Genomic DNA, 25969 nt, shown 5'->3' on the forward strand with positions numbered 1-25969 from the left:
GGTAATGACTCTAAAAAATCATTGCATGAGAATTGATAGGTAATTGTGTTGTTACTAGTCAGATTTCCATCATACGTATGAACAAGGATATATATTCTCGGAGATCATGTGAGGTTTTCTTCTCAACATATATATGCTCGGGGATCAATGATCTGATCAATGACAACAATAGCATGCTAAAGAAATCCTAGGAAGGAACAAAGTCACAATTGTTAAATGGTTGGGATAGTTTCAATGAAAAGGTAGGAAGGAACAAAGTCCCTCATTGAGTGTCGAGAAACACCTGTGTTAGTTTCTCTGTGAAGATTCAATGAAAAGGTACGCCCAATTGTTCTCAGCTTTCCTTTTGGTTTAAGGATCCATATCAGAAGAAAACTATGCAAACTTCCTTCCATGCAACTTTAATAAATCCTAAAAACATTGACAATTGAATATAACTTTTTTTATTTATTTCTATAAATAAATCCTAAAAACGAGCTGCTTGTCGAATTTGCTCGAATCTTCTCCCTGCACATTCAACAACTAAAAACTTGAGAAAAGAATCTAAAGCCATGGTGGTAAACTAGAAATATTTTGGTGCTTAGCTACATTCGATAGAATATAATGATATTCTAAAACTAAAATCCTTATCATGGATTCTAAAACTGCACAATAAATGAGAAGAAAATCTAAAGCTACATTCGATATAACAATCTCAAATTTAAGAACAAATGAGTCCACTGTCTGCATATATGAATGCCAAACCACCCACTCACCATCCACACCTGCACAGCAAATGAAAAGATTCGCACATCAGTTACAAATTTACTCCACAAGTATGTACAAAGGTAAACACATGAAATGCTCATCTGAACATATTATAAGATGGCACTGTTCCTGGCAGCAAAAGTTTATACGTTGCTCCCTTTAGGAAAAAGTTTAGCCCTTTAGGAAATTCTCAAGTGTATCTTTGGTTTAATATGGAGAAAAAAACTCAAAATGAAGGGAGAAAAAAAAAGAATTATGCTTTTATATAGCTTGGCAGGACCCAACTTACTCTAATCCTACACAAAATTTGACAATACAATTACTTTGATCTGAATGAAACAGACAAAGTAACCACATCAAATTACTCAATTCTGTTTTCCATACTTGTCAAAAAATTTGTCTATGAAATTTTGTAACTATGTATACTCACCGGATGGCTGACAGCAAAGCCTTCTCCAATCATTAGGAGCCATAGTTAGTCGTCACCTTCATCGTCATCACCAGCAACACCTTTTGCTTTAATTCCGTTAGTTTCTTCATCAGTTTCAGCCGTGTTCACTCTACCGCCCAATGGTTCATCATCCTCATCAGATTCTGACCAGGCTCGCCTCTTTCGATTTATTGCAGTTGAGTGGGCACCCTAACATAGAAAACCAACCGGAAAAGACAGGAAAGAAAACAATCCATCAGGGCGGCTATAATGCACAAACATAATCAGAAATTTTCTAACAGTAGCCCTCCTAAATCATTCGATGGACAGGTATGAGAAATAAATTTAATTAATTAGACTAGTAATCAGACTAGTAAATTTTCTAACAGTATCCCTCCATAATCAGGCTAGTAAATTTAATTACAAAGGAAGGGCAAATGTTTTACCAAATCATCTTCAGCATCCGAGTCTTCAAGACCAGCAGCGATAAGATCATTTTGTGCTTTCTCTACACCATCATCCTCATATTCATTCATGGCATTTGTGTCTTCCTCTAAGTCTTCATGCTCATCCTCCATGTCAGCCTCCTCTTCATAACGAGACTTCATCTTTTTCTCCTTCTTCCTCCTCTTACCACCTCTTCGTCTCCTCCTGTCACCACCTTCTTCATCTTCAACCTGAGATCTCTCTCTCCGTTTACCAGCAGTATTGCTGGAATGCTTCCATTGCTCCTGAACAAAAAAATGTGAAAGATCAATAAAGATATCCACATTGGTTATAAGATAAAGATGAGTGAGAATGAGGATAAAACAAATTAAAAGTACTATGATGTCAGATGATCATACTCGAATAAACTAATATCTCCTAGAATATAAATAAATCTGCTTTAATGACTGATAACAGTTGCAGCATAAAAACTGCATAAATAAATCTGCTTTAATGACAGAACAACTCTACCTTAATACGTTCAAAATGTTCTTCTTGTTGCATCACTTGTTTAAGCTCATCCTCTTGCTTCCTTTTCTCCAACTGGTTCATCATGGATATTTCAAGATAAGGTCTCAATGTCTGATATCTAAAGTTGTAGGTGACACTTGAATTAAACACTGAGCAAATTAATGTCAGAATATAGCAACTTGCCTGAAATTTCCTCTGTTCTTCAGCCTTACGTCGAGCTTCCTCAGCCAAGGAAACCTGTCTAGCAACTTCCAGTCTTTGACGATTCTGCTGCTCTTCACGTTCAGCTGCTTCACAATGAACTTTAGCAGCATCAAGCAAATGCTTGCAGTATTCAACATGAGTTTCAAGTTTCTTCTCATCAAATCCATGAGAATGGTAGATGGAAGCTGCAGATAACTGGCTGAATATACACACAGCATTCTTCAATTCTGTGACAGTTGAGCGTACCTATTGAAAACCCATAATACACAATATTTTAATAAACAAAAGTCGTGCATAGACATAAGTTTCTGAATGCAGATGCACCAAAATATAATTTTCTAAAGACATGAAGTTTGATCTGTGAAAAAAATCAAGAAGTTAATAGCATATACTATTAGTCACAATATATGATTAGTAAATCCAAAATATAATTTTCTAAAGACATGAAGTTTGATCTGTGAAAAAAATAAAGTTAATAGCATATACTATTAGTCACAATATATGATTAATAAATCCAAAAAAAGCAAGTCACAACTACAATTACACCAGCTCATGCAGCAGAGCCTCATAGTACAAGGATGATAATGGCAATATTGCTAGGTGTTCTCTATGTTTCTGCATCACATACACGTTATAAAATTACATCATATTAAATTGACGATAGTCACAATACCAGATCGTTTTGTGTTTACTGACCTCATCAGCAGTTCTTTTTGTCTTTTGTAGTGTTGAAGCTGAAAACTTTTGCATTGCAACACCTGCATCAAATCGAAGTGTATAATTTGAGGGTGCCAAATGAATGGCTCTCAGAAGAGTTTTTTTGCACTCCTGCCATTGTTCAGCCTCATAATGGGTACGGGCTAAGTACTGAAGAACATGAGTGTCGGTGTTGTAGTAGAACTTTCGCAAGCAGTTCTGATACTGTAAAAGAGTATCTGTCATGTTATATTTATAACCAACCAACTGAACAGAAGAATTAACATAAATAATATGGTTACCATTTTGGCAGCCAATGCAAAATGCCCTTGTGCAAAGTAGACATGGGCCAGATTGACCCACACATCTGGCATCTGAACGAATACACTGCCAGATGCTGCTTCTTGGACCTATATCCAATAAAAATCTTTTTTGCATGAGAAAAAAAATGTTAAGTATACATGTTGACCAAAAAGCCAATTAAATTGACCTGCGTAAATATATCCTTCGAAACATCAAAGTGACCTTTCTCAGCCAATACAATTGCAGCACCATTGGCAGCATATAAGTTGCTGGGGTGCTGCATTAAAACCTGTGAATAAGAGTTTCATATTCCAGAGTTAAAACAGGATTGTGTTGACATCATTAAGAACGTCAGAGATAAAACACAACCACAACAAAAACTCAACATAATGAAAAAAATCTCATGAGAGGAGTCTGTCAGAAGTACAATTTGATTTTATGATGATGTCAACATGATTTCTGCTGGACTTTCACAAATAATAGCATTGAACATTCACATACAAACTTAACCATATGCAGGATAACCACAAAAATCAATTAGCAAAAGAACCCATTGAAGATGCTTAGAATATCTACAAGCAATCATCTGAAACATAAGACAGATACCTATGATGTGTGGTTTTGATCAAGCATTTAAGTACAAATGGCACAAGAGATACCAGCCAGCCAATAAAATGGTTTGATTTCTTTTATACCAGCTTGAGCACAATTGCCAGCTTGACCATGTCTCTCTCTTTTTCAAATCATTGGCTGCTTCTTTCTTTCTCGTGAGACTGCAAAATTTGAGGGAGTCAACTGTGTAGGCATGAACTAGATCAATTTGGTCCAGTTCAACCAATTTTTAAATGAACAACTTGAAACAGGAGGTTTTGCATTTTGTTCCCGTATCAAGACGTGGGTGAAATAGTACATTTTTGTTCAGAACTTAAATCCAGGGTTTCGATTATCAGAACAGGAGGTTTTGCATTTTGTTCCCGTATCAAGACGTGGGTGAAATAGTACATTTTTGTTCAGAACTTAAATCCAGGGTTTCGATTATCAGAAAAGGTGAAGTGTGGAATATCTATTACAGGCTGGTTATTTTCAAGGTATGAAGTAAACAATTTGATACTAATGTACAATTTGAGTAATTTGACGACCTATTCAGTAGACCAATAAATTTACTTTCCAAGCATTCACTCACAACCAAGATTTCACTCAAATCTAACAGACAGCAATATCAAGTCCTTGGTGCCCATAAACCAAGTACTTGACTGGTGGCATATATCAGTACAAGGGCAAGTTCTTCATTAGCAGCATCAGTAAAGCAAGAAAAATGTTGGGCCCCATAATGTAGTACAAGTATTTAGAAATTACCAGTTATTCTGAAGGGCAGTCTTATTTGTTGTCATGCAAGTTTCAGAATGTTATCAGAATTCACATAATTCGTCCAACCTTGAAAATGGCACCTAAGATCCAACCTATAAAGTGACACTTTAATATAATTCAGATAATTCAGATAATTCGTCCAACCTAAAGTTACACTTTAATATATGCAGATGGAGCAATTTTTTGTTGTAAGCATAATTTTATTGCAAATAAGTAACTAGTACATCAGATGAATTACTTGAGTTGAGATACACTTTTCTGATGGTTTCATGCGTTAAAAGCCCTAGTTCACGAAGCAGCACCTCTGAATAATGGTAGTTTTAGTGAGATTTTCTTCTCATACAGGACTATGATGGAGGAGCATATTAATAGCAAAGCAGGAAGCTCTCATGACAATATAAATTAGAATAAAGACTTTAAGCAAGCATTTGGCTAGACAACATTGGCAAAGAATTTTCTTTCACTTGTTCAGCAGTTTATGAAATTGAATTATAGGAAAAAGTAAATATAACATTGTTTTTAATGTTTAGGCCACTTTAAAAACATTGGCAAAGGGAGGAGGATGGCTTACTTTAGGCCACTAAAAGCCAATGTGAAACTTTAGGAAGTTTGATAAGCATCAATCTAAGCTATTGTTGTAAGAAAAGTAAATGTCAGTCCTATGCTCGGATGAAAAATGTGGAGGATTGCTTTAGACCACTAACAGCATATCTGAGACTTTGACAGATTTGATGAGCATGGACTTTAACTGAATAGTCCAAGTAATAATTGAGGCAAAGGAAGTCAAAGTTACATTGTGATCCTAGAACTATAAACAGGACAAAGTAAACATTATTTGGAAAAAGTTATGGAGGTTTACTCCCAATTTCCCAAGATTCAAAGGTGATCACTAATAAGTAATCACAGGCTTCAACAAATCAAGTGGACCCAAGCAACGCAAGTGTGGAACCCATTCACTAGGGAAGCAAGTTTATAGTTCATGTCAGTCAGATGCAGGATGATTTGCCTACATGCATGCACGTGCAGTTTAAGCATTCAATGAATTCGACCTCCAGAGAGCTCTGTGTCGAATTGTGAATACATCCGAACAAATACTCAGATACTTGACAACTTTAGTTCTAGTGTTGCAAAAAATGATCAGGGTATAGGCGATCACAGCGCCACACCAGACTGCTTTATGTTTAGATATCAGGAAATATGCAACAATTAATACAACCCAAGAAGTAGATTAAGATGTTCCAATTAAAACAACTTAAGGATAATGTCAATATCATTGAAAAAGCATAAGAATAGGATACTTTCTTAAAGAGTCTTAAGTGTAGAATGTTCCAATTAAAAGGCAACGGGAACAGTTTTTTCATCAATTTTTCCACAAATACGATCTCAAATGGAATCAGAAATTCCACTGAGAAGGATGATTGTGAAGAAATTACACTATTAATTATATATTTCAAAGCATGTAAAAGAAGCTTAGGTCACTTTGGATGGTTCCAAAATTGAATCAGATTCAATATAGTAGATGAATCCAGAAAGGTTGGAATCAATGAAATCTGTATATATTTAAAAAAAAAAAATCATTATCGAGATAAGCATGAGCTGTCTAGAAAGAGGACAAAAAAGAAGCCAGATAGGCTAATAAATGGTAGAGCATTCCCTTCAAAAATTAGAGCGGACCTTAGACGTAGTGGCTAGACAGTTGCTCTATCTATTGTCAAGAAGAACATATCCCCAATTTCATGAGCGAGGAATTCTATTTCATCTATTTTTTGAAGTGCAATGTGTGTTTTCTCCAACTGCTATAGGAAAAATAATGAATTTATCCCAAGCATAAATCCTCCACATACAATAAATGGTAGACAATTCCCTTCAAAAATTAGAGTGAACCTTAGACGTAGTGGCTAGACAGTTGCTCTATCTATTGTCAAGAAGAACATATCCCCAATTTCATGAGTGAGGAATACTATTTCATCTATTGTTTGAAGTGCAATGTGTGTTTTCTCCAACTGCTATAGGAAAAATAATGAATTTATCCCAAGCATAAATCCTCCACATACAATAATAGGAGAATGCATCCAATTCCGACCTACACCAATGATGTTGGATCACGAATGATGAGTATGCACATAAGTATTTTACCGGAATTATATATTATTTTGTGTGAAGGCAGATGACAATTACACGACACTACTCCATTTGTTGTTGGGTTGGGAGTATAATATGATTCCTCTCAGTCTAGACAATTACATGACCCATTCCATTGGAAGACTATGCTGGATGTTCATGCATAATAATCTATTTGAGCAGGAAATCCTTTATCATGATGAATTATTCATGTCCTCGTACTCCTCTAGCACATATCAATACTTGATTATATGGATGATATCTACAATTCTACATTGATCAGCATATTTTTAACAATCATTTCCATGGAATCTTGTATTTCCATTAGGCATTTGTGCTCATGAAAAATGACCAACCTATGATATGAGGTTAGAGATCCTTGCTAGATCCAAGTTAGCAAGGTAGCTGAAGTAATTGTTGGAAGTCATATTCGGAATTGGAAAGTGGTTTACGTAAGGCAGGATCTTTGTTGGTACACAAATTAAATCATATGGAGGTGTAATAGTCCCACTTATGAATATTGGAATTGGTGCAAAGATGGTCTTCCTCTATCCAAACATCAGTTGCATCCTTCTACAAATTCCTGCATTTTGTAGGTAGAGTGTGTGACTTTCACAAATTCCTTTCGAAGCTTCACCTATATCATCAAAAGACAAACTTTTTATATTCTTTTCAACAGTTGGTAAATCCTTGCCCTTAGTAAACAAAGAGGCAAACTCAGTGACTGGAACAATTTAGTCACCCGAGTCACAACCAACCCACCCCTCATGTACTTGTTTGACTCATTAATGAAATAAGCTTGCTAGCATGCAAACCTTGCTGTTTTGCATTAAAAAAAAAGAAATGGTGACAACTGACTTCAAAGATGAGAATCAACAACTATGGATGACCCGAGGATCACCACAACAGTAATCTCATCAAATCACCTATCAAGGGCTTACTAAGGGAAAGACAAAGTAAGAGTACACAATTGAAGATGTAGCAACATATGTTGGTGAGGTCTCCACTAATTGTGTTTCAACAAAATACAAGTTCAAAGGTACAAAGAACTAAGAAGAGTGGTGATTAATCACAAAGGCCGGAACCACATTGCAAACTCAAGTTCAATTCAACTTTGAATTTCATCTAGCTTGGTTTCATTCGATTTAGGTGGTAAAACAAACAACATAATTGATTTTGTTAAAAAATTGTGGAAACCCAAGCCGAATTGAATACACCACTGAACAGGATCAGTCCATTAAGTTCAAGAAAATTGCAAAAGAGAAGATAGACAACTGCAGATGTTGACATAATGTATGAAGTAGCAAACAATAAAAGAATATGCTTACTTTGGTGTACAGCTCCTTAGCCTTTTCAAGATGGGTTGCTTCCAACTTGGGACCTCTTTTCTCATTACGTATAGCTGCAAAGTAGTTCCAATTTCCCTAGAAAAAGTATCAAAAGGATAAAAAGAACATCAAAAGAATAAATCCTACTTATAGAGATTCAAGGTAAACAATATGGAGACCAATGCACAGTGTGCCTACAAGCTAAACTCCACAAAATAGTATAGATGAGAAACATACGCACCAAGGCAAGAGTAGCATAGGAATCTTTTCCATCAGTCGCATCTTTAGCAGCACGGAATGTGTCTTTTGCCTTAACCCAGTCATCAATCTTAAGTTCCAGGTCACCAAGCATAGATAGAGCATTGGGGCATTTGTCATCTACTTTGAGAGCATCAGTTATCTACAAATAAAGCATAAGTTACTTGGCTTAGCCCTATAAGAATAAAAAGAAGCTATGTTGATGTTATACCAATTCAATGCTTAGTTGGATGTTGTTTCGTGCTATTGCCATGGCAGTCAGTCTCAAATAAGCATCAACATAGTCCGGATACTGAATGGAAAAGAGACAGATTAGTGTGCATGACAAAATTATATAAGCACATTGAAAGTAGTTCCATGGAGTAAAATGTAGCCAAATTATAATAGACACGAATTCACAATGACCATTTTTTAGCAATAACCAGAAAATAGATACCCAATGAATCACTTAGAACTTCCACATCATGCATTATAGTTTCAGAAGAAACAAAAGACATGATCTAAACTTGCTAGATAGATGAATAGTGGCACTTCTTATCAATTGCTAAAAGATGAAATAAAGCCTTCAAAGTAGCAACATGTCCAATTATAAGGCAAATTATTTAAAGGCATGTCAGATGGTGTCTGAAACACAAGATATACACTTGTATAAGAATGTGACATCTTCTAATAAAACAAGAATGGCAGTACGAACTAACATCCCCTCACTGTTCTAGTTCAGCACAAGACCAGAGCCATGGATGCACATATTTTGTTCTATGACCATGGCACAGTATAAGACACCCATGCACCTTGGCAGCAAGATACCATGCTGGCTTACATTGAATTGACATCAAATCCTAAAGTAGGCAAGAAAAGAACTAGAAAAATTTGTGAGGCTAGTTGGTGGCTAAAAACTATACCATAACCAAGGATGAAGGAAGTAGAGATTTGGAAAAGCATACATAACTTGGGAATGTCTACCTGACCTTTCATGCACCCATCTCACCCCTCTATAGCATAAGAGGACTAAATTTTAAAAGCAAAAAAGAATGCAATCACATATAAGTTTTCTTCATTGAAAGTACAGTCAAGTGAGAAATATTAAATCTCATGTATTTCTCTCTTGATATCTGATTTAACCAAGGTTCACAATTTTTTGAATCGATAACTTCAATCAAGCTCGAACCAGTACCTACCAGATTTTTTATAAAAAAAAACCTAAAAAAAGATAGAGAAAAAAAATTGTTGAATGCATGGTTCGCCTTACTGGTCCATATCGGTGTATCGATCAGCTATTGGTTCGGTACATACCGAGCTGTACTGAGCATACCGATAGATAGTACATGGGAGCGTACCAATGTACTGCCTATACCAATCCTCCTATCGGACCAGTACATACCGCTCATACCAAGTGAAACGTTACAGTATGGTGAACCTTGCTTGAACGTTACTCCGTAGTCCATATAGTGCTAGGCTATTGGACCGGTAAATACCACACATACTGAACCATTCCAGATGATATTGCAAAACTTGGTTTTAAAGTAAGTTTTGAGATTATCTTTTGCTAGTATCGGTTAGGGTTGAGGCTGAAGACATCAGGACTACTACAGCCACGTGCAAGACTTGTATTTTTAAGATACAGAACTCAACAGTAATAGAATGCATTTATGGAGTGACAACCCCTCGCACACCTTCAAGAGCAATCCAACACTATGATGCCTCTGTCTTGCTCTTAAACGCTTCCGCATCTGACCCCCCTTCCCATGTGTCTGCCATGCCATCTCTCTATAAGACTCGGGTGATAGGACAACAAAGCACCTATCTGTAAAGATCAGGTGGGATATTGCCTCCAATTTGTGTGGACCCGAAGCACCTATCTGTCACCACTAGTGGGTTAGGTTGATGCTAAAAATTAGAGGGAACAGAAGCTATGATCGAAGGGGAGTATTGTCTATATTTTCCCAGACTAATTAGGCTTTAGCTTTTAGAACAAACTAAAGAGAGGCAGCTTGCTAGACCCAAAAACATGTCAAGGCTGCTATCTTCTATTCTATTAATTTTTTATGCAATTCTCCAAAATTATTTTTAATCTAGTTTTCCTTATATAAATTCTTTGGACACATCTAATGTACCTTAATTGAAGTAGCACCAATTAGGAAGTGTTCTCCAGACAAACAAGCTGGTCCAGACCCCTTTTAAAATGTAATCTTGATAAGGATCATTTCGTGTGCCAACTACTAAAGCTCATAAATCTAACTGGTATTTTGAAACCTTGGTTAGAGGATATACTTCATAACTTCATATCATGATAAATGATTACTTAACAAGCATCTCAAACCTATTAAGCATAATAAAAAGTTTTTTAGATAAAATGACAATGTAGATAATGTAGCAAGGTCTCTTAAGAAGGTTGCACTATCTGAAATTCATACAGATGGCATAAAGATCCACATATATGAAAATAAAGTGCCTGCAAATAAATTCCTAATTTTTTTAAGAAGTTAAATACTTCAAGAAAGTAGGAAGTATCAAGGTGCCCACCATATCCAACAAGTAATCTACAAGTATAATTTGAAGAATCCACATTTTATAACTAAAAACATCAGATAAGTAATACATAAATTAGTGCTTAAAGCAACCTAGGCTGGACACATCACAATCATTGTGGAAAATTATATCTTAGTAATGATTTCAATGATGAGCCACACCAGTCACTTTTCTCCATCTCGAAAGGTCGATGATGAACTTTAGTACGTGTCTTTCACTTAATCAAATAATTGAAATAGTTGCAAGTACTTTGATGCACTTTCACTCAGAAAGCACCAGCAAAAAACTAGCAATGTTACTTTTAAAAAGGCCAATGGCTAGATGCACTGAAAGGGATGAAGGCACAGACCTTGAACAAAATTAGCCGGTACATATTGCTTGCCTTCTCAGTGTCATTTACTTGTTCAAGTAGTCTGGCATAGTTGAAAAGTGTGGTGACTTTATTCCAAGGCAATTCAATGCATGACCCATCTTCTTCGAGCTGATGAAATAGACTAAAATCCTTGTACTGGAAAGAGTAGTAGGCACTGCGGTCTATACTCCTAGTCAAAAATGAAAGCCATATGGCATCGCTCAATGCTTCCTTAAAAGTTTGTTCAGCCAACTGAGGAAGTAGGAAAAAAAAAAGAGAACTTCTGCTTCATATATGAATAACCAGTGACTCAGTGAAAAAATCTAGCCTAAATTTTAAAAAAATAGGATATTTTTTTGGTTACATATAAAACACCAAATAATTTCTCTTATAACAAATTGACAAAAAGAAAGAAGAAGATGAGACTCTTTTAACAAACCTCAAATTCTCCCTTTTCAAAGTATAGAACTCCAATATTGTTCATTAACTCTATTGGTACTTCTTGCCCTCCTTTCTTGATGAGGTTGCGAGCCTGTGATATCATGACAGTTCAAAATGAAAACACCTGATCAGCATTCAAAACTGAGATAGAAAAACTCTTGTAGTGAGCAGAAAATGCATAACTGCATGAGTTCTCTGACTAATGTAAATGCTAATTGCACAATCAGAAGATTGTTATGAATAAGTATGACAAAGCAATACGAGGAAATGGTATGATATCTCCAAAGCTACAAGGTTGACAAGATCCTAAACTGTACTAGCGAAATCATAAATTAGGTTTAGATAATATTAAGCTGAGATTTCACCACATACACAATGAACACAGGAAGGAATCATTACACAACCTGAGAATTTATGTAAAGGACTAAAAGAGAACATGTAATGTATTAATGCTAGCAATGGAATCATAATCAGCAGTAGGAGAAAATCTGTAAAGGGTAGCCGTGAGCAAGTTTAAGATGTTGCCTGTGTCCAGCAGATGTAAGCCAATATGTTATTTTACAAGGTGACTGCTGAAAGCTCTTTCAGTAAATAACTAACATATGCCCAAAACCAGACAAGGCATGTCCTGAATACACTTGGCATACCATATTAGTTACTTGTCATCACAAGTATAGTACATAGGGTCTAAATGACAGGAAGTGAATGGTTCTTGAGTTTCGCATATTTGAATACCTAGCGAGTATTATTTATATATTTATATAAAGTCAAAGAAACTCCAATTTTCAAGAAGCAAATCCAATTATTATTTGGATCTAAGCAGCCTGAAGTTATTAAATGAAACCTGAAGAAAGAAAATTCTGAAATCAATAAGGTAGAAGAATTTGCATTAATGAGCTTGTAATTTCCTAGACACATTTAAAAATGCAGAAACTAAGACCAGATAACAAAGATGAAAGTTAATAAAAGAACTAGGACCAAATAAATGAAGATGACAGTTAAGGAAAAAAGACAATGTTTTCCATGTCAAAAAAAATGACAAACAGCATAAGTTCAGTATAATAAATCAAGATGGCAGGTTTAATTTCATAATATATTTTATTTGTGTTCACAAGGATGTCATTGCCCTCTTAACCCATGGCCAACCGATTTCACACGTATCTGAGTCCTTAGACCAGTTCCAGCCAACTGAAGCCACATGCTCAACTATAGCTTAAACGATATTCCCACTAGACCACTTTTAAGAACATTAACTACGGGACTTTGATTACACCTTCAAACGAAATTGCAAGATATACATTATGGGCCTATCACATGGTTATGTCATGCTTATTTCATAATTATGGCCAAATAATTATGCAAGAAGAAAGCTCATACAGTTTTGAACACATCCAGCGCAGCCCCAGCATCTGATGATATCAGCAGCTCACCAAGTTCTGTGAATGCCTGCAACCACCTTTACTTAATGCAATGACTACAAAGTTGTATGACAAAAAACTGCTTAACAAGAAATAAGAAGCATGCACTAAAAAAGCATCATTAAATGCAAAAGAATGCGAAAGATTATCTTCATAATGTGTATAACTGTAATTAGAGGTAGTCTCCCTTTGCATGACACAGTGCCATGTGCTGGAACCATGCTAGCATGTGTCGGCATGATCAGCATGTCAGATACTTGACTCATGATCTAAATGCAACTTGATTTTGGTCATTACAAATTTAATAAGTAATGTTATTTACAAAGTCAACAAACAGTAGCAGAGCAAAGAAGCTATTTAATCTATAATAATCACTACTCAAGAAATTAACTGCACAGGAAATAGGCTACCAAGAAATGTTCAAAGGTCAACAAAAGAAGTGATCAAAAGAAGACCAGTACATTGGGTTGGGACTTATCATGATGAAATCAAAGATAAACCATCAAACAGATAATTATATAGAGTTGCACAAATTGGATGTACCACAGAATCTTTTGGGTCAATTCTGGTAGCCTTACGGAATGTATCTACCGCTTTGTCAATCTCACCAAGCTGGGAATATATATGTCCGACAGCCTGTAAATATAAGGAAAATGTAACTGCTAAGAATTATGACCAAAATTCTACTCTTAAACAAGAAAGAACAACAAATTTAAGCCTAAGCTATCGTTAGTTTGCAATGTCACTCACCTTTAGACTTTCACAATTTTCAGGATGAACCTCCAAAACCTTTTCAAAGCTTAAAAGTGAACTTTTAAAGTCTCCTAGCTTTAGCTGAACTTGACCAAGACCTATTCCAATGAATCAAGCATATTACAAATACCATGACAGATAAAAAGAATGAAAAAATCACAAAAGCATAGTACAAAATAGATGAACAATTGCATGAAAAAATGTTGAAGATTGTTATAAAATTAGTATGATTTATTTTTTATATCCATAGCCACAATGCAGGTTGAAATTAAGCAACATAAACAGTTAGTCTGACACATTTTTTAACAGGATGAGACTTGTCCTACTTGAAAGCATCTTTGTCCCAGTATCAGGGGTCCACCTTAAGTGCTTCTCAAGGACAGTTGGAATGGCAAGATGGCATAATCTGCTGGCAACTGCCACTAGACCTGAAAGCTTGGATAGGATTTCAGTAATTGATTATTGTATGTAATAGTAGAGTAGCATTAGGTGGGAGCCAGAATAATTACTGATTTTTCCCCTTGTGCTTGCCTTTTAGACTACTGATCTTTATATATGCATATACTTGTTCATGTATGAACTTATATTAACAGAGTAGGCACTTCACTGCTTTAATTATGTGGTTAAATGTATGAAAGATTTTCTTGTTACACATTTACAGTAGGTAACTGAACACTGGACACAACTGTCATTTGCAGGATTAGCTTTAGGATAAGTCTTATGATACTAAATAAAGCCTTAAAAAAGCATCAATGTGTACCTCTTTTAGTCTGATTCCTTAGAATATTCTACTGATCTAATAAACACAATTTATTTTCAACAATTTCACCATCCAAGTTGACCTTTAAATGCATTTGTCACACATTTGCACTAAGTTACTTGTACATAGTTGTCGTGTGTAGAATCAGCTAATTCTACTTCATTTTGCTTTAGAAACAGATCTATTAATAAATAAGACCTTAAATAAACATTAACAGATGCTCCTCTTTGACTAATTCTTATGATATGCTACCGGTTATCCATCTTGTTTAGGTATGCATAACTTCTACACAAGTTCCAACATACCCCAACTACATCTTGTTTAGGTATGCATAATTCTTATGAGTTGGACAAAAGGTGGCCCAATGCACGAGGTTCCCATTGATGCATGATCTGGGAGACCAGTGTAAAATTAAATATGTGAGCAATGTTGCTGTTTTGTTAACTTGAATCCTAGTTACCCAGATCACAACTGAGAAGCTTTACTATGGTGCCAAATTGCCAATTATAATTCAAAAATCATATTGAGAATATTAACGATTTAGAAATAAGAGAGAATAAAGTAACATCATGCGTGAAATATATTTTAATACTTATCAAAAATTTCAAATCATATTATAAAAGTATGAAACATATTTTAAACAATTAAAAAAATTAATTAATAATATTTTATCACTATTTGTTATTTATACTAATCTAAAGTTCAAACTTCAAAGTACATATTAAAAGCTCAGAACAAATTTAAACATTTTATAAATGACTTCTTTCATGAAAACACACAATATATATGTATCAATTATACAAATTTTATAAATCACCCCAAAAGAACTTTCTCAACTTCATAAGCAAAATAATATGCGGGACTTCATATTTTTTAAAAGAGTCATATCCTTGGTACTTTATCAAGACCAAGGACCATGAAACTCCGCATATCCAGGTCTCGCAGTCCATTGACAATCCTAGGGTGGAATGATAGGCTTGCAGCTGGAGTGAACTATAATCCCATTTTAGGCAAGGACTTGTTTTGAAGACTTATTTGTGAAATCTACTGTTAGATGTGATCCAACAGTAGTAAAAACTGTATATGAAATACACATTACATACCTACATAAAATATAACGGTACGCAGATCAGGTCATTGCCAAAACAAATTGAACGCAGAAAGTATGATTTGAATCATCAAACCAGATCATGATCTAAATCTGATGAGTTCTGGTCAAATTTGATCCATTGCCAGCCCTAAGGTGATACACCAGTGAATCATTAGAACTGAGATGTCTCACTTTTTGAACCAAAACACAACAAGATGCTCCCCGATAGTTGTTCAGACCTTTGCAACTTCACTTTTAATATATTATTATTACCCACTTGACAATATCACCTAAATGAACAACAGTGTCATGGTCTCGAGTCTTGACCATACTGGTTGGTAACTTGGTATAGTCCGGTTTACTTTAAGATGAACAGCCGTAGGGAAGTAGGTAGTTACATACCATAATATGGCAAAACAAATTCTTGCGGTTTACTGGTTTCTTTGACAGATGCCATGTAGTACCGCAATGCCTTCTCAAAATCCCCCTGCACAGGCAATTGTAAGACAATGTTCACTTGGTCCCCAAAAAGACAATACTCAAATAAAAGACTGAGATGCAGAGTTAGTAATAATAATAATCAATAGTTAAACTAGAAAACGTTGATCAAAAGTTCATCACAAGATAATCATAGCTGTTGCACCTTGCTGTGGTATGATCTTGCCAGGTTGTAGTAAGAATGTGCCTTCATCAATCCATGGCTACTCACAGCCAGAGCAGTCTCAGTTAACTGTTCAACCAGAAAATGCTGACCAGTAAAAAAGAAGTGATTGGCTAAACAATTGAGGGCCATTGGACAATAAGGATGAATCTCAAAAGCTCCTTGCATTTTCTCCATTCCTTTTTTAATACCATGAGCTGTAATTAACAAATATGAAAAAAGAATTATATGTGATCCAGAATCTGAGCTTGGGTAATACAATTTTTTCTAATAATAGAAACCTCTCTATAATATATGTACGAAATAATGGAAATATGATATGATTACTGAAGTACAGATAATTCACCTTCATTGGTTTGCAAATCCATTACTCCAAGAGCTACTAAAGCTTCAACATTATCTGGATCCAACTGCAAATTCCAGGGAGTAAAAGAATATATAAGATGGGAGACAAAGATTACATCAACATATGTAAACCATTGATGCAGATTTGCCTGAAGAACTCGCTGAAAAGCCTGTCGAGCTTTTTCAAACTGACCAAGTTTGTAGCGGCAAAAGCCAATACCAAGTCTCACAGAGGCTGGACAACTTGGATTTATTTGCAATGCTCTCTGACCAATGTTAAAACAAGTTAATAGAATATTCCAAAGAAAAAATTAGAAACAACACATCAACATCAATGAAACATTTATTTTTTTGGAAATGACATGTATTACACAAAAGAAATGAACCTTATAAAACTCTAAAGAGCTCCGGTATGAATCCATGGCTTTTTTGTAATGTTCTTCTCTCTCTGCAATATTGAAATCAACACAAGCCTGAAGAGAGGAAATTCTATATTTAGACTGCTGTAATCAACAAACATGTCCAGTAAGATAATAGTTTCAGCAAGCAAAACAATGTGTCTCAATACATTAGTTGGCGGATAAGCAGAACAACAAAGATCTGCAAAGATTAATACAATTATGAATGATTCACATAAGCATATCAAACAAATGGTGGCAAACTTTCATCACGGTAGTAAAATTGATTTAGTTAAAAGTAAAGGGAAAAACAGCAGTCAAACAACTTGTATACGTGTATAACTTCCATCTCTATCCCCTCTTTGGCACTTGAAATGTACCTTATAGATTAGCAGCAGTCACGATGAAATTAATTACATGGTATTTGACTTTCCCCTAATACTAGCAGTATTTTATGATATGCATAACAAATTGGTGCCATAAAATGTTATAGTTCCCTTATTCTGTGTGACCACTATGTTAATTGGTTGAACACACAAGGACGATGTTATATTCAACCCACAGCTCCACATAATCTCAAACTAAATGTGTACATTAGTTGCAACACATAAACTGATTTACAACCTTGAAATTATCATAGACCAGCTAAGAATCACGATCACTCGTTTTGAAACATAGACATCACAAAAAGAATATTCAAGAAAATGGCATCTGACTCCAGGATTATCACCTTGTATGCCCGTATAACACTTGCAGCTAGACAGATTGGTATGTACCAATTGACACAGTATAACACAATTTCTATCCCAACCAGTGCAAGCCAATCATATTTCAAAAGGTATGCAGCACTAACACCACCCTTGATGTGACAAAGAATCCAATAAAAGCACCTAAACAGATGGGAAACTTCCTCATCGTGGTCAACTGACTCACTTCTTGTCACTTGATTTTCAATGTGATATTTTATTGTTTCGAATCACTCACTATGGTTATGACAACTTTGACTCAAAATCCAATACATTCTAAGACACTTCCTGTGGTCCATAATGTAAGTGCCAAATGCAGAAACACAAATAGACCGTCTTTTTATTCGACTCAACCTAGTTAAATTCCAAGTCACATTTGGAGGTTATTGAATGCGTCACAAGATTATGCTCTTTGCAATATTATATAGTAACAGTAGATTTATTATAATGGGAGAGTTCTTAGCATTGCTCCAGAAATAAACATGTAAAGGTAGATAAGCATAGCCAAGAAGAAGAAAACAAACTCCATTTACAACAACATACCTAAAATAGCCTAGATACATTTTGAAAATTACAACAACATACCTAAAATAACCAATAAATAGATTCTAAGAAGGCAGAATGTATAAGCTATTTAGGCAAAAGAGATGACTTAGTAAATATCAAGGAGACTATTCTTGAGATCTGTCTAGAAGCAACCAAGGAAAATTTTGAAGCAGACATCCCCAAATGCATAGGCGAGAACCTTTACAAAACATCTTAATGCTTATAATCTAAAAATTAATGTGACACACCATCCTGGAAGGTTACTAACACAGCTAAGGGATATATCTTACAATTCAAGGTAGCCAATATGAAGATGCACTTTATACATCCATCCATATAAGCATCAATACACCAAAAAATACAAACACAACCTGACAGACACATACTAAAAGGTGCAGCAAAAAAGAGGCTAGTAAAATAACTATAGAAATTACCATTGTCCATATCAAACTATCTGAAGACATACAGTATAAGAGCTGGACCCCTCATATACAAAAAACATGATGTTGCTATTGTAACGTCCCCACTCTCAATTTTTGAATTAAAGCTCCACGATTCTAGTGACACCAATAAAACAACTTCAACATGAACCTCAACAAATCAGGATGCGAATCGGACGTTCAAGAACTTGATACACCAAAAACAGAACACCTTCAAGATAAACCTCACACCAGATCGGGATGCTAAGCAGACACTTAAGATCTTGATTATTGCTATTTATACAAACAAGCTCGATGCTCCTCTAGGTGTGTCCTATGCATCATGATATATACCACTTCATGTTTGACGTTAGGTTGAAAAAATTGGTAATATTATATTTCTCAAAAACAATTCTAGATGGTCTGCAACATATAAACTAACATTCAGAGAATGGATACAACTTAACTCTGAAAATATGTAAGCCTAACTTTGAAACATGAATAAACAGCGAAGTCTTTACAAGATATGAGGACCTTTACTTTCGAACTGGAATTGAATTTCTCTCTTTATTAGACTCATACAAGGAAAAGAAATACCTTTATTCATGAACAACTAGGTATTACTTCGATAGAGGATAAGATGAGATAAAATTGTTTAAGATGGTATGGGCATATGTCTAGGAGACCTCCGAATGCAATAGTTAGAACCAGTGAAATGATTAATGTTGGTAGTACGAGGAGAAATAGAAGAAGACCTATAAAAACTTTAATAGAAACTATGAATAAAGATTTAAGTACTCTGAACTTAACTAAACATATGGCTTTTTACAGATCTCAATTGCGACAAAAGATCCATGTAGCCGACCCCAAATAGTTGGGATTTACGACTTTGCTATTGTTTTTGTTTTTGTTGTCTTAGACCCATACATAATTTCACATCTGCTATTGGTAAAACAAGAGCTAGAAATTTTTTTTACATATTCATTGACTGCATTATAATAAAGCTTAATGAAGTGGCCCTTGATATTCCTATTATTGAAAGATATTATCAATAACATATCACTGAAGTTCATTGGTTAAATGGTGTGTTTGAGTTCAATAGTAAGGTTGCTCCTTTGTGACCAAAATGACCAACTATCTCAGTTTAATAGTAAGTTTAATTCAGGGAAGTAATATTTCCGTTTTTAGGGTTGAGGTTCCATATGTTAACTCTTCCCACATCCTACATTCGTGAAAGCGTCATGCAGTGGGCCATAATATATTGGTACGGGTCGTGAAATGATATCATGAATCCATTTTAATGCATAAGCGAGAATATAAAAGAATGCCATCTCAGCATTCATATCATCAATCTCATCATCCCCATGAGAAATGTTTTCATAGAAGAGAACAACCAACCCAGGGATTTAACAGGGCTCCTATGCTGCCGCATGCTAACCTCCATAACAAATTTAACGCAGCGATGAAGTCTTTTTTTGGTGTCTTTTCGGCAACCACTGATGTAGTATCTGATTTTCTCTTTTATTTTTTCCTTCTTTGCTCCTTTTATTAATACTTATCACCTTAATAAAGTAAGATAACAATTCCCAGTTTTCGACAAAAAAAATAGTAGTGACTAGTGAATGCTTTGTAAGATATGGGAACTGCAACAAGTACCTGACCCAGAAGAGCAGGAACACAGTTGGGATCTTCCACTAATGCAATTCTAAACGATTCAGATGCTGTCTGAAGTTCACCTTTCGCTACATAAAGCTGACCTGTGTGAAAGATCCAAAACAGCAAGTAAATATTTCCTATGTTTAAAGATGATCTCAGTTATGTGCATTTTCTTAGGAGGAAACCAAGTGATAATATTTCAATAAACCACAAGACTAACCTCATAATAACCAGAAAATTTTGCATACTAATACCTGTTGCAACTTGCACGCTCATTGCATTCGTATTTTATGTCGATTAGACAGGTTTTTCTAAGAAAAAAAACTTGTGACTAAAGCACCAGAACATCATGTATGTTGTTTAGCACAACAAAGTGTCATGGAAATATCATAAAGTTGTCAACATCCATAAAAGCACACAGACACAAAGATCCAAACAAGGCGAGACCCTAGGCACCTGAAAAGTCACTTCCTAGCGCAAGATGGCACATCCAGTTCTGGATTGCAATCACGAGGTACAAACCGCATGGCAAATTCTAGCAAGTAAAACCAAAGAAATGAACCCAAACCTTTCCCGATCCATGTATAGGGTTCATGTGCATCAATTCTTGATGCTCTATTATAGTACTGGGTTGCTGAAATAAAATGCTCCTCCTTGTCTCGTTGTTTTGTTTCAATCTTCCCCAAATAAGTGTAGTACGCAGCCAAGGCATTTAGTATAGCGATCCTCTCATACTTGACATCAGCATAATACTCATCGATCTCTGCAACAAAGAAAATATTATAAAGCACCTAACAAACATCTAAACACTCATATAAATCGGTAAATAAAAATTAAACAGACATCAATGGACTTCAGGCTTCTTTGTATTTTATAATAACTCGAAACAAAATCTTCCTTCAATAAGGTGGGAGAAAATAATGGTACCTGGGCTTGATCCTTCCTCCAAAATCTGCCGAAATTGGTCGAGTTTCCCTTGCTTAAAGTACTCTCTCTGTGTTGACGCAAATGAAAAATAAGTTGACACTGTAGGAAGCAAATAAATGGTATTATTTTGAAATTATAAAATCAATGAACCAAGTGCTGATGTGCCTGAAGCAGATCAACAAACTTATATTCTCCATTTTCCAGGAAGCACAGAAAACCTTCATAGTTTAGTTTGGGCTTGACTAAGGTTCTCTTAGCAATGATCACAACGCTTGCTGATAGGAAAATCAGAAAGAGTATATTTGCTTTCCTTCGTTTGAATTGAATCAATACCAAGTCCATTCAATTGCAAACGAGGGTTTCGCTCTTATCCAAGGTTAAACATACGTCAGTTTTTTTTTTTTTTTTTCGCGTGACCGTGATGCTCTCACTTGGTTAGTCTGAGTATAAATGTAAGAAAGACTTCTTAGCTTTCTTGACTTGTGCAATGTAATTTCACACATGCTTCAGAACCTGGTTCAAAATATACAGTGTATGATGGAATTTACACTTCTTATCTTTCTTCTCACTATTGCTTCTTTGGCAATATTGGTCGATAAGCTTTGTTGTGATGAAATTTTAATCAAATTACAGTTCAACTATGATATGCTATCTTAGTCAATTATGCTATGCTAGTATATGATGGAATTTAATTCACTCTTACGTTCATATCATTGTGGTAGTTATACATTTATTTTATAAGCAAAATTTCCTTGTGGCAACTTTCATTTTCAACCTAAACATCTCACTTTTGGAAGTAATAAATTAGCAACGAATAAATTTAAAAAGTAGTGCAAGATATAGTTCCTCAATTCCCTGCAAAATCCAACTATGTAAACCACCATTATAAAAATTTAAATTATAGTGAAAAAGAAAAAAATAGCAATTCTTGATATCCCTATACAGACACACACACAAACCAAGAACAGCAGCAAGAATTATCAGCTTGTGGAAACACATCCAAAAAACTTAAAATAAAAAAGAATGATTAAGGATTATCCAAAGAAATTATGCTTTTTTTTTGTCTGATGCTAGCTGAAACGAAGTGCAAACTTGAGTAACTCAGTTTCTTGCTAACCATAAACAAACAAAGAAATTAAAGCACGAGAAATCAATGACAGCAAAGGACAACCGCGTCAAAAAAACTAACTCTATACCTACAAAACTAGAGATTATTGAAACTTCTAGGAAGGGTCCAACCAGAGTCCAATTACAAAGATTAAAACGGACGACGGAACAGAGAAGGAAAAGAGGAAAATAAACGGGAATGGAAGAGGGGGAGCCGACCGCAATGATGAGCCAGAGGTGGAGCGGAGCCTGCTCGGCCTTGAGGATGTCGATCATGTCGGTGGCGTCGCGAGGCAGATGATCGAGCGCCACCATCACCTCCTCCTCCGAGTTCTGGACCGGGATGTACACGACGCCCCCCATCATCCCCTTGCTCGATCAGCCACGCCCCCGATATTATGCCCTTCTGCCCCCGTTCTGTCTCTCTCTCCCCTTCTCTTCTCTCTCTAGGTTTTTATGTCCCTTTTCCTTTCCCTGGCCCGTCTTTCTTTCTTTTAATCCAGAAACAGAAACCAATATACGAGTTGCCGATTAATGCTGCGTCTGGGTCGGGTTCGGGTTCGCGTTCGGGTTCGTGCAAATATGCAGGAAGGGCCCACCTTGTCTTTGAGCCGTTACACCTCTTGACCTACGCAATCAAACTAACACTGCCAAGTGCGTCAAGGGAGCTTTCTTGACTGAAATAAATAATTAATTCTTAAAAGAAAAAAAACTAAAAATGCACGAAGGGTTTTACAGACGCACCTATTGTATTTAGTATCACGTGCGATGCATGTGACGATCTTAACAAGTTCTCCCTTATCGACGAAGTACAGAACTCCAATATCGATCACCAATTATATTGGCAATAAATCTATTCAGCATTCAAAAGTGAATTAGAAAAAATTGCCAGAAAAGCAATCGAGATTCCTAATTATCATTGTAAATGGTAATTGCACACTCAGAAGATTGTTATATTTCTTACAAGCACGAAGCAGCAATATAAGAAAATGGTATGATTCTCCGAAGCTAAGCGAGGAACCACTGCGAAACCAGACATAATGTGGAGCGCAGGAAAAGGGATCGAGAAAGCATAACGTCACAGATAACAGGAAGCGTAAGAAACCAGAGAGGACGGGAACAATTTACAGCGGCAAAGCAAAACGCGTCGGTTCAAAGAACAGAGTATGGGATCAAGGGATGCCCATAAACAAAAGCCGTCAAGAAACTACTTCAAGAACTCGAATCGAATCAAGAAAAGAGGCTACTCGCTCTTCGATTTCACGGCAAGAAGAACCCGGAACAACCAACCCAAGACACAAAGTACAGGTCGAAGCGATTTTACCTTCTCTCCAACGTCGAGCAACAAGTAAACGAACCACGAGAGAAGCAATCAAAAAACCACTTCGAGAGGTCAAAGCAAATGAAGAGAGGATGGATCAAGAACAATACCTTGCCGCCGTATCGAGTTCCTCTTGCTCGTTTCTCTCTCATGCTCAAACTCCAGATTATTATTTCGAGCCAGAGTTAGGCCGAAGCGAAAGAAAAGGGATCAAGAAGACATAAAGCAAAGGGTCGCAGGAAGCGAAAGCAATCAGAGAGGAAGGAAATAATTTACAGCAGAAACCATCGGAGAAAAAACATTCGAGAAACCAACTCGGAAACCAAATTGTGACATAATGAGCATCATCGATCACAGTTTGAGCCCAAACCGTGAATAGGAACGTTAGGAAACAAGAGGAACACACCTCTGAAACCGCAGGATTGAGACGAGCAAACCGATTCAAGAAACCCCATCAAGAACTCGAAGCAAGCCCGGAAACCATCGGCGGAAAAGCATTCAAGAAATCAACTCGAATCGAGTGAAGATCAGAGAAGAAGCATGGGATCGAGCGCATTGCCTAGTCTCTTCCGGCTGCGCGTGCGCCCTTCCGCTCTTCCTCCGGCCGCTCGCTCTTTCATTGCACGGCACAAACAAATCCAATTGCCCCAATAAAAGAAACAATACGACTCTGCGCGTCGTCGAACGAACCGAGCTCGAGCTCGAGCTCAATACATCTGATTTAACCGCCCTGGGAGCCATGCAGATTTACCACGGACGAGGGTTCAGGAATCTCCATCTCGACGTCACCCAGACGTGTAGGGCCCACCGCGGGGATGATCCAGGGTCCGATCCGGATCGTAGCGGACGAGGCTGTGTAGCCCGTCTCGGACGCTTCGTGTGATGCTGTTTTCGGCGAACGCGAATCTGACGTGACCTGTGGGTCCCGTTCATCGCTAGCATGCCACGTCGCCTCATGGCTGTCTCTCCGCGAGAGTACGCTTCACGGTTCTCCCTGTCCAGCCACCGAAAGCTCACCACGTGGCGAGACCTGACAAAAGGTGGTGGAAAGCCTTTGTTCCGTTCTCTTTTGATGCGATTCTTTTTTCTGGTCGTCGTCTCGAATGGCCACGATGCCTGGAAACTTGATAAGGTTGCTGCAATCGGCGGTCTCACAATGCAGAGGATAGCTGTTTGTCAACTGATGTGCCGTGGCTCGTTAGTCAGTACGGTCTAGTCCGCGGGTCGATGTCGAGAGCATTCCATCGATTGAGCTGGACGTCGAAACGTCGATCGACCCTCGATGTCAGATTTTTGGTAAGCGTTCCTCAAGGCTGAATAGTCAATGGCTCGCCTACGAGATCATCGGTCGGTGGCTCTCGAAGTTGGGGTACTCGTGAATCGTGGGTGGCTGCTTTCCTACGGAAAAAGGCCATCGTCGGATGATCCCCGACCGTGGCCCCTCCGACGAGCGAGTTAGTTGAATATTTTTTCTCTCCCGAGATCCCCCTTGTGTGGGTATCCACGAAGGGTTCTTATACTATGGCATGAAGGTGGGTCGTACGCGGTTCGAGGTGATGATCGTGTCGGAAGTGTCTCAGCATGCATGGGCCCTGACCTTGCGTGCGACGATGGTAATGTCCTGGATTTATCGGAATAAGACGTGTGGGATATCATGATGTGTGACATTTTGATATGGATTCTGACTTTACGTGAGATATGATGACGTACCTTATGTCCATAATTTGTCATATCAGTAGCAGCACCTTCATTGATGAGGCCAGAGCAGTGAGGAGGCAGCCGCACCGGCCATAGAAGCCATGGAATCTGTGGAGAAGATAGCGTCGTCGCCTAAGAGGCCACCGAGTAAGCCAAGTCAGAGGCAGAGACTTCCACAAGAAACCACAATAACTCCAGCCGCTGAGAAGACAACTTTAGCCTCCAGCAGCTCCGGCTGCAACGGAGGAAGCGGAGGCTGCGGAGGAGAGTGGGTGTTGTTGAGCTTGAGCGTGGAGTCAGGAACCCAAGTAAATTCTCGACACCGTATGATTGACAGTAGGCGTAGTAAAATCCTTTTAGAGTCCACTTAAATTGCACTCGAATGCTGTT

General features: G+C 36.9%; 1 protein-coding gene across 6 annotated transcripts; it reads right to left on the bottom strand.

Moving 5' to 3' along the window:
• Nucleotides 1–530: 530 nt before the first annotated feature.
• Nucleotides 531–24582, bottom strand: LOC103992575 (protein CTR9 homolog). 6 transcript variants are annotated; one of them, XM_065193098.1, is made up of 27 exons: nt 24441–24582; nt 23305–23413; nt 22780–23188; nt 21454–21520; nt 21095–21289; nt 20527–20627; nt 17148–17234; nt 16911–17027; nt 16763–16826; nt 16399–16613; nt 16158–16242; nt 13903–14003; nt 13696–13788; nt 13112–13180; nt 11733–11825; nt 11291–11545; nt 8624–8704; nt 8396–8554; nt 8155–8250; nt 3525–3626; nt 3337–3444; nt 3035–3259; nt 2318–2584; nt 2135–2206; nt 1624–1908; nt 1178–1387; nt 531–764 (listed from the first exon to the last, which is right to left on the bottom strand). In XM_065193098.1, the coding sequence occupies exons 3-26, from the start codon at nt 22924–22926 to the stop codon at nt 1223–1225; spliced, it is 3249 nt and encodes a 1082-aa protein (XP_065049170.1). In that variant the 5' UTR covers nt 22927–23188; nt 23305–23413; nt 24441–24582; the 3' UTR covers nt 531–764; nt 1178–1222. The 6 variants fall into 6 exon arrangements, with proteins under 6 accessions (XP_065049170.1, XP_065049168.1, XP_065049166.1 ...); XM_065193096.1 differs by having other exon boundaries at nt 22780–23201; XM_065193094.1 differs by having other exon boundaries at nt 22780–23207.
• Nucleotides 24583–25969: the final 1387 nt, after the last annotated feature.

Source organism: Musa acuminata, chromosome BXJ1-7 (genome assembly GCF_036884655.1).
Source record: "Musa acuminata AAA Group cultivar baxijiao chromosome BXJ1-7, Cavendish_Baxijiao_AAA, whole genome shotgun sequence".
NCBI classification, from domain to species: domain Eukaryota; kingdom Viridiplantae; phylum Streptophyta; class Magnoliopsida; order Zingiberales; family Musaceae; genus Musa; species Musa acuminata.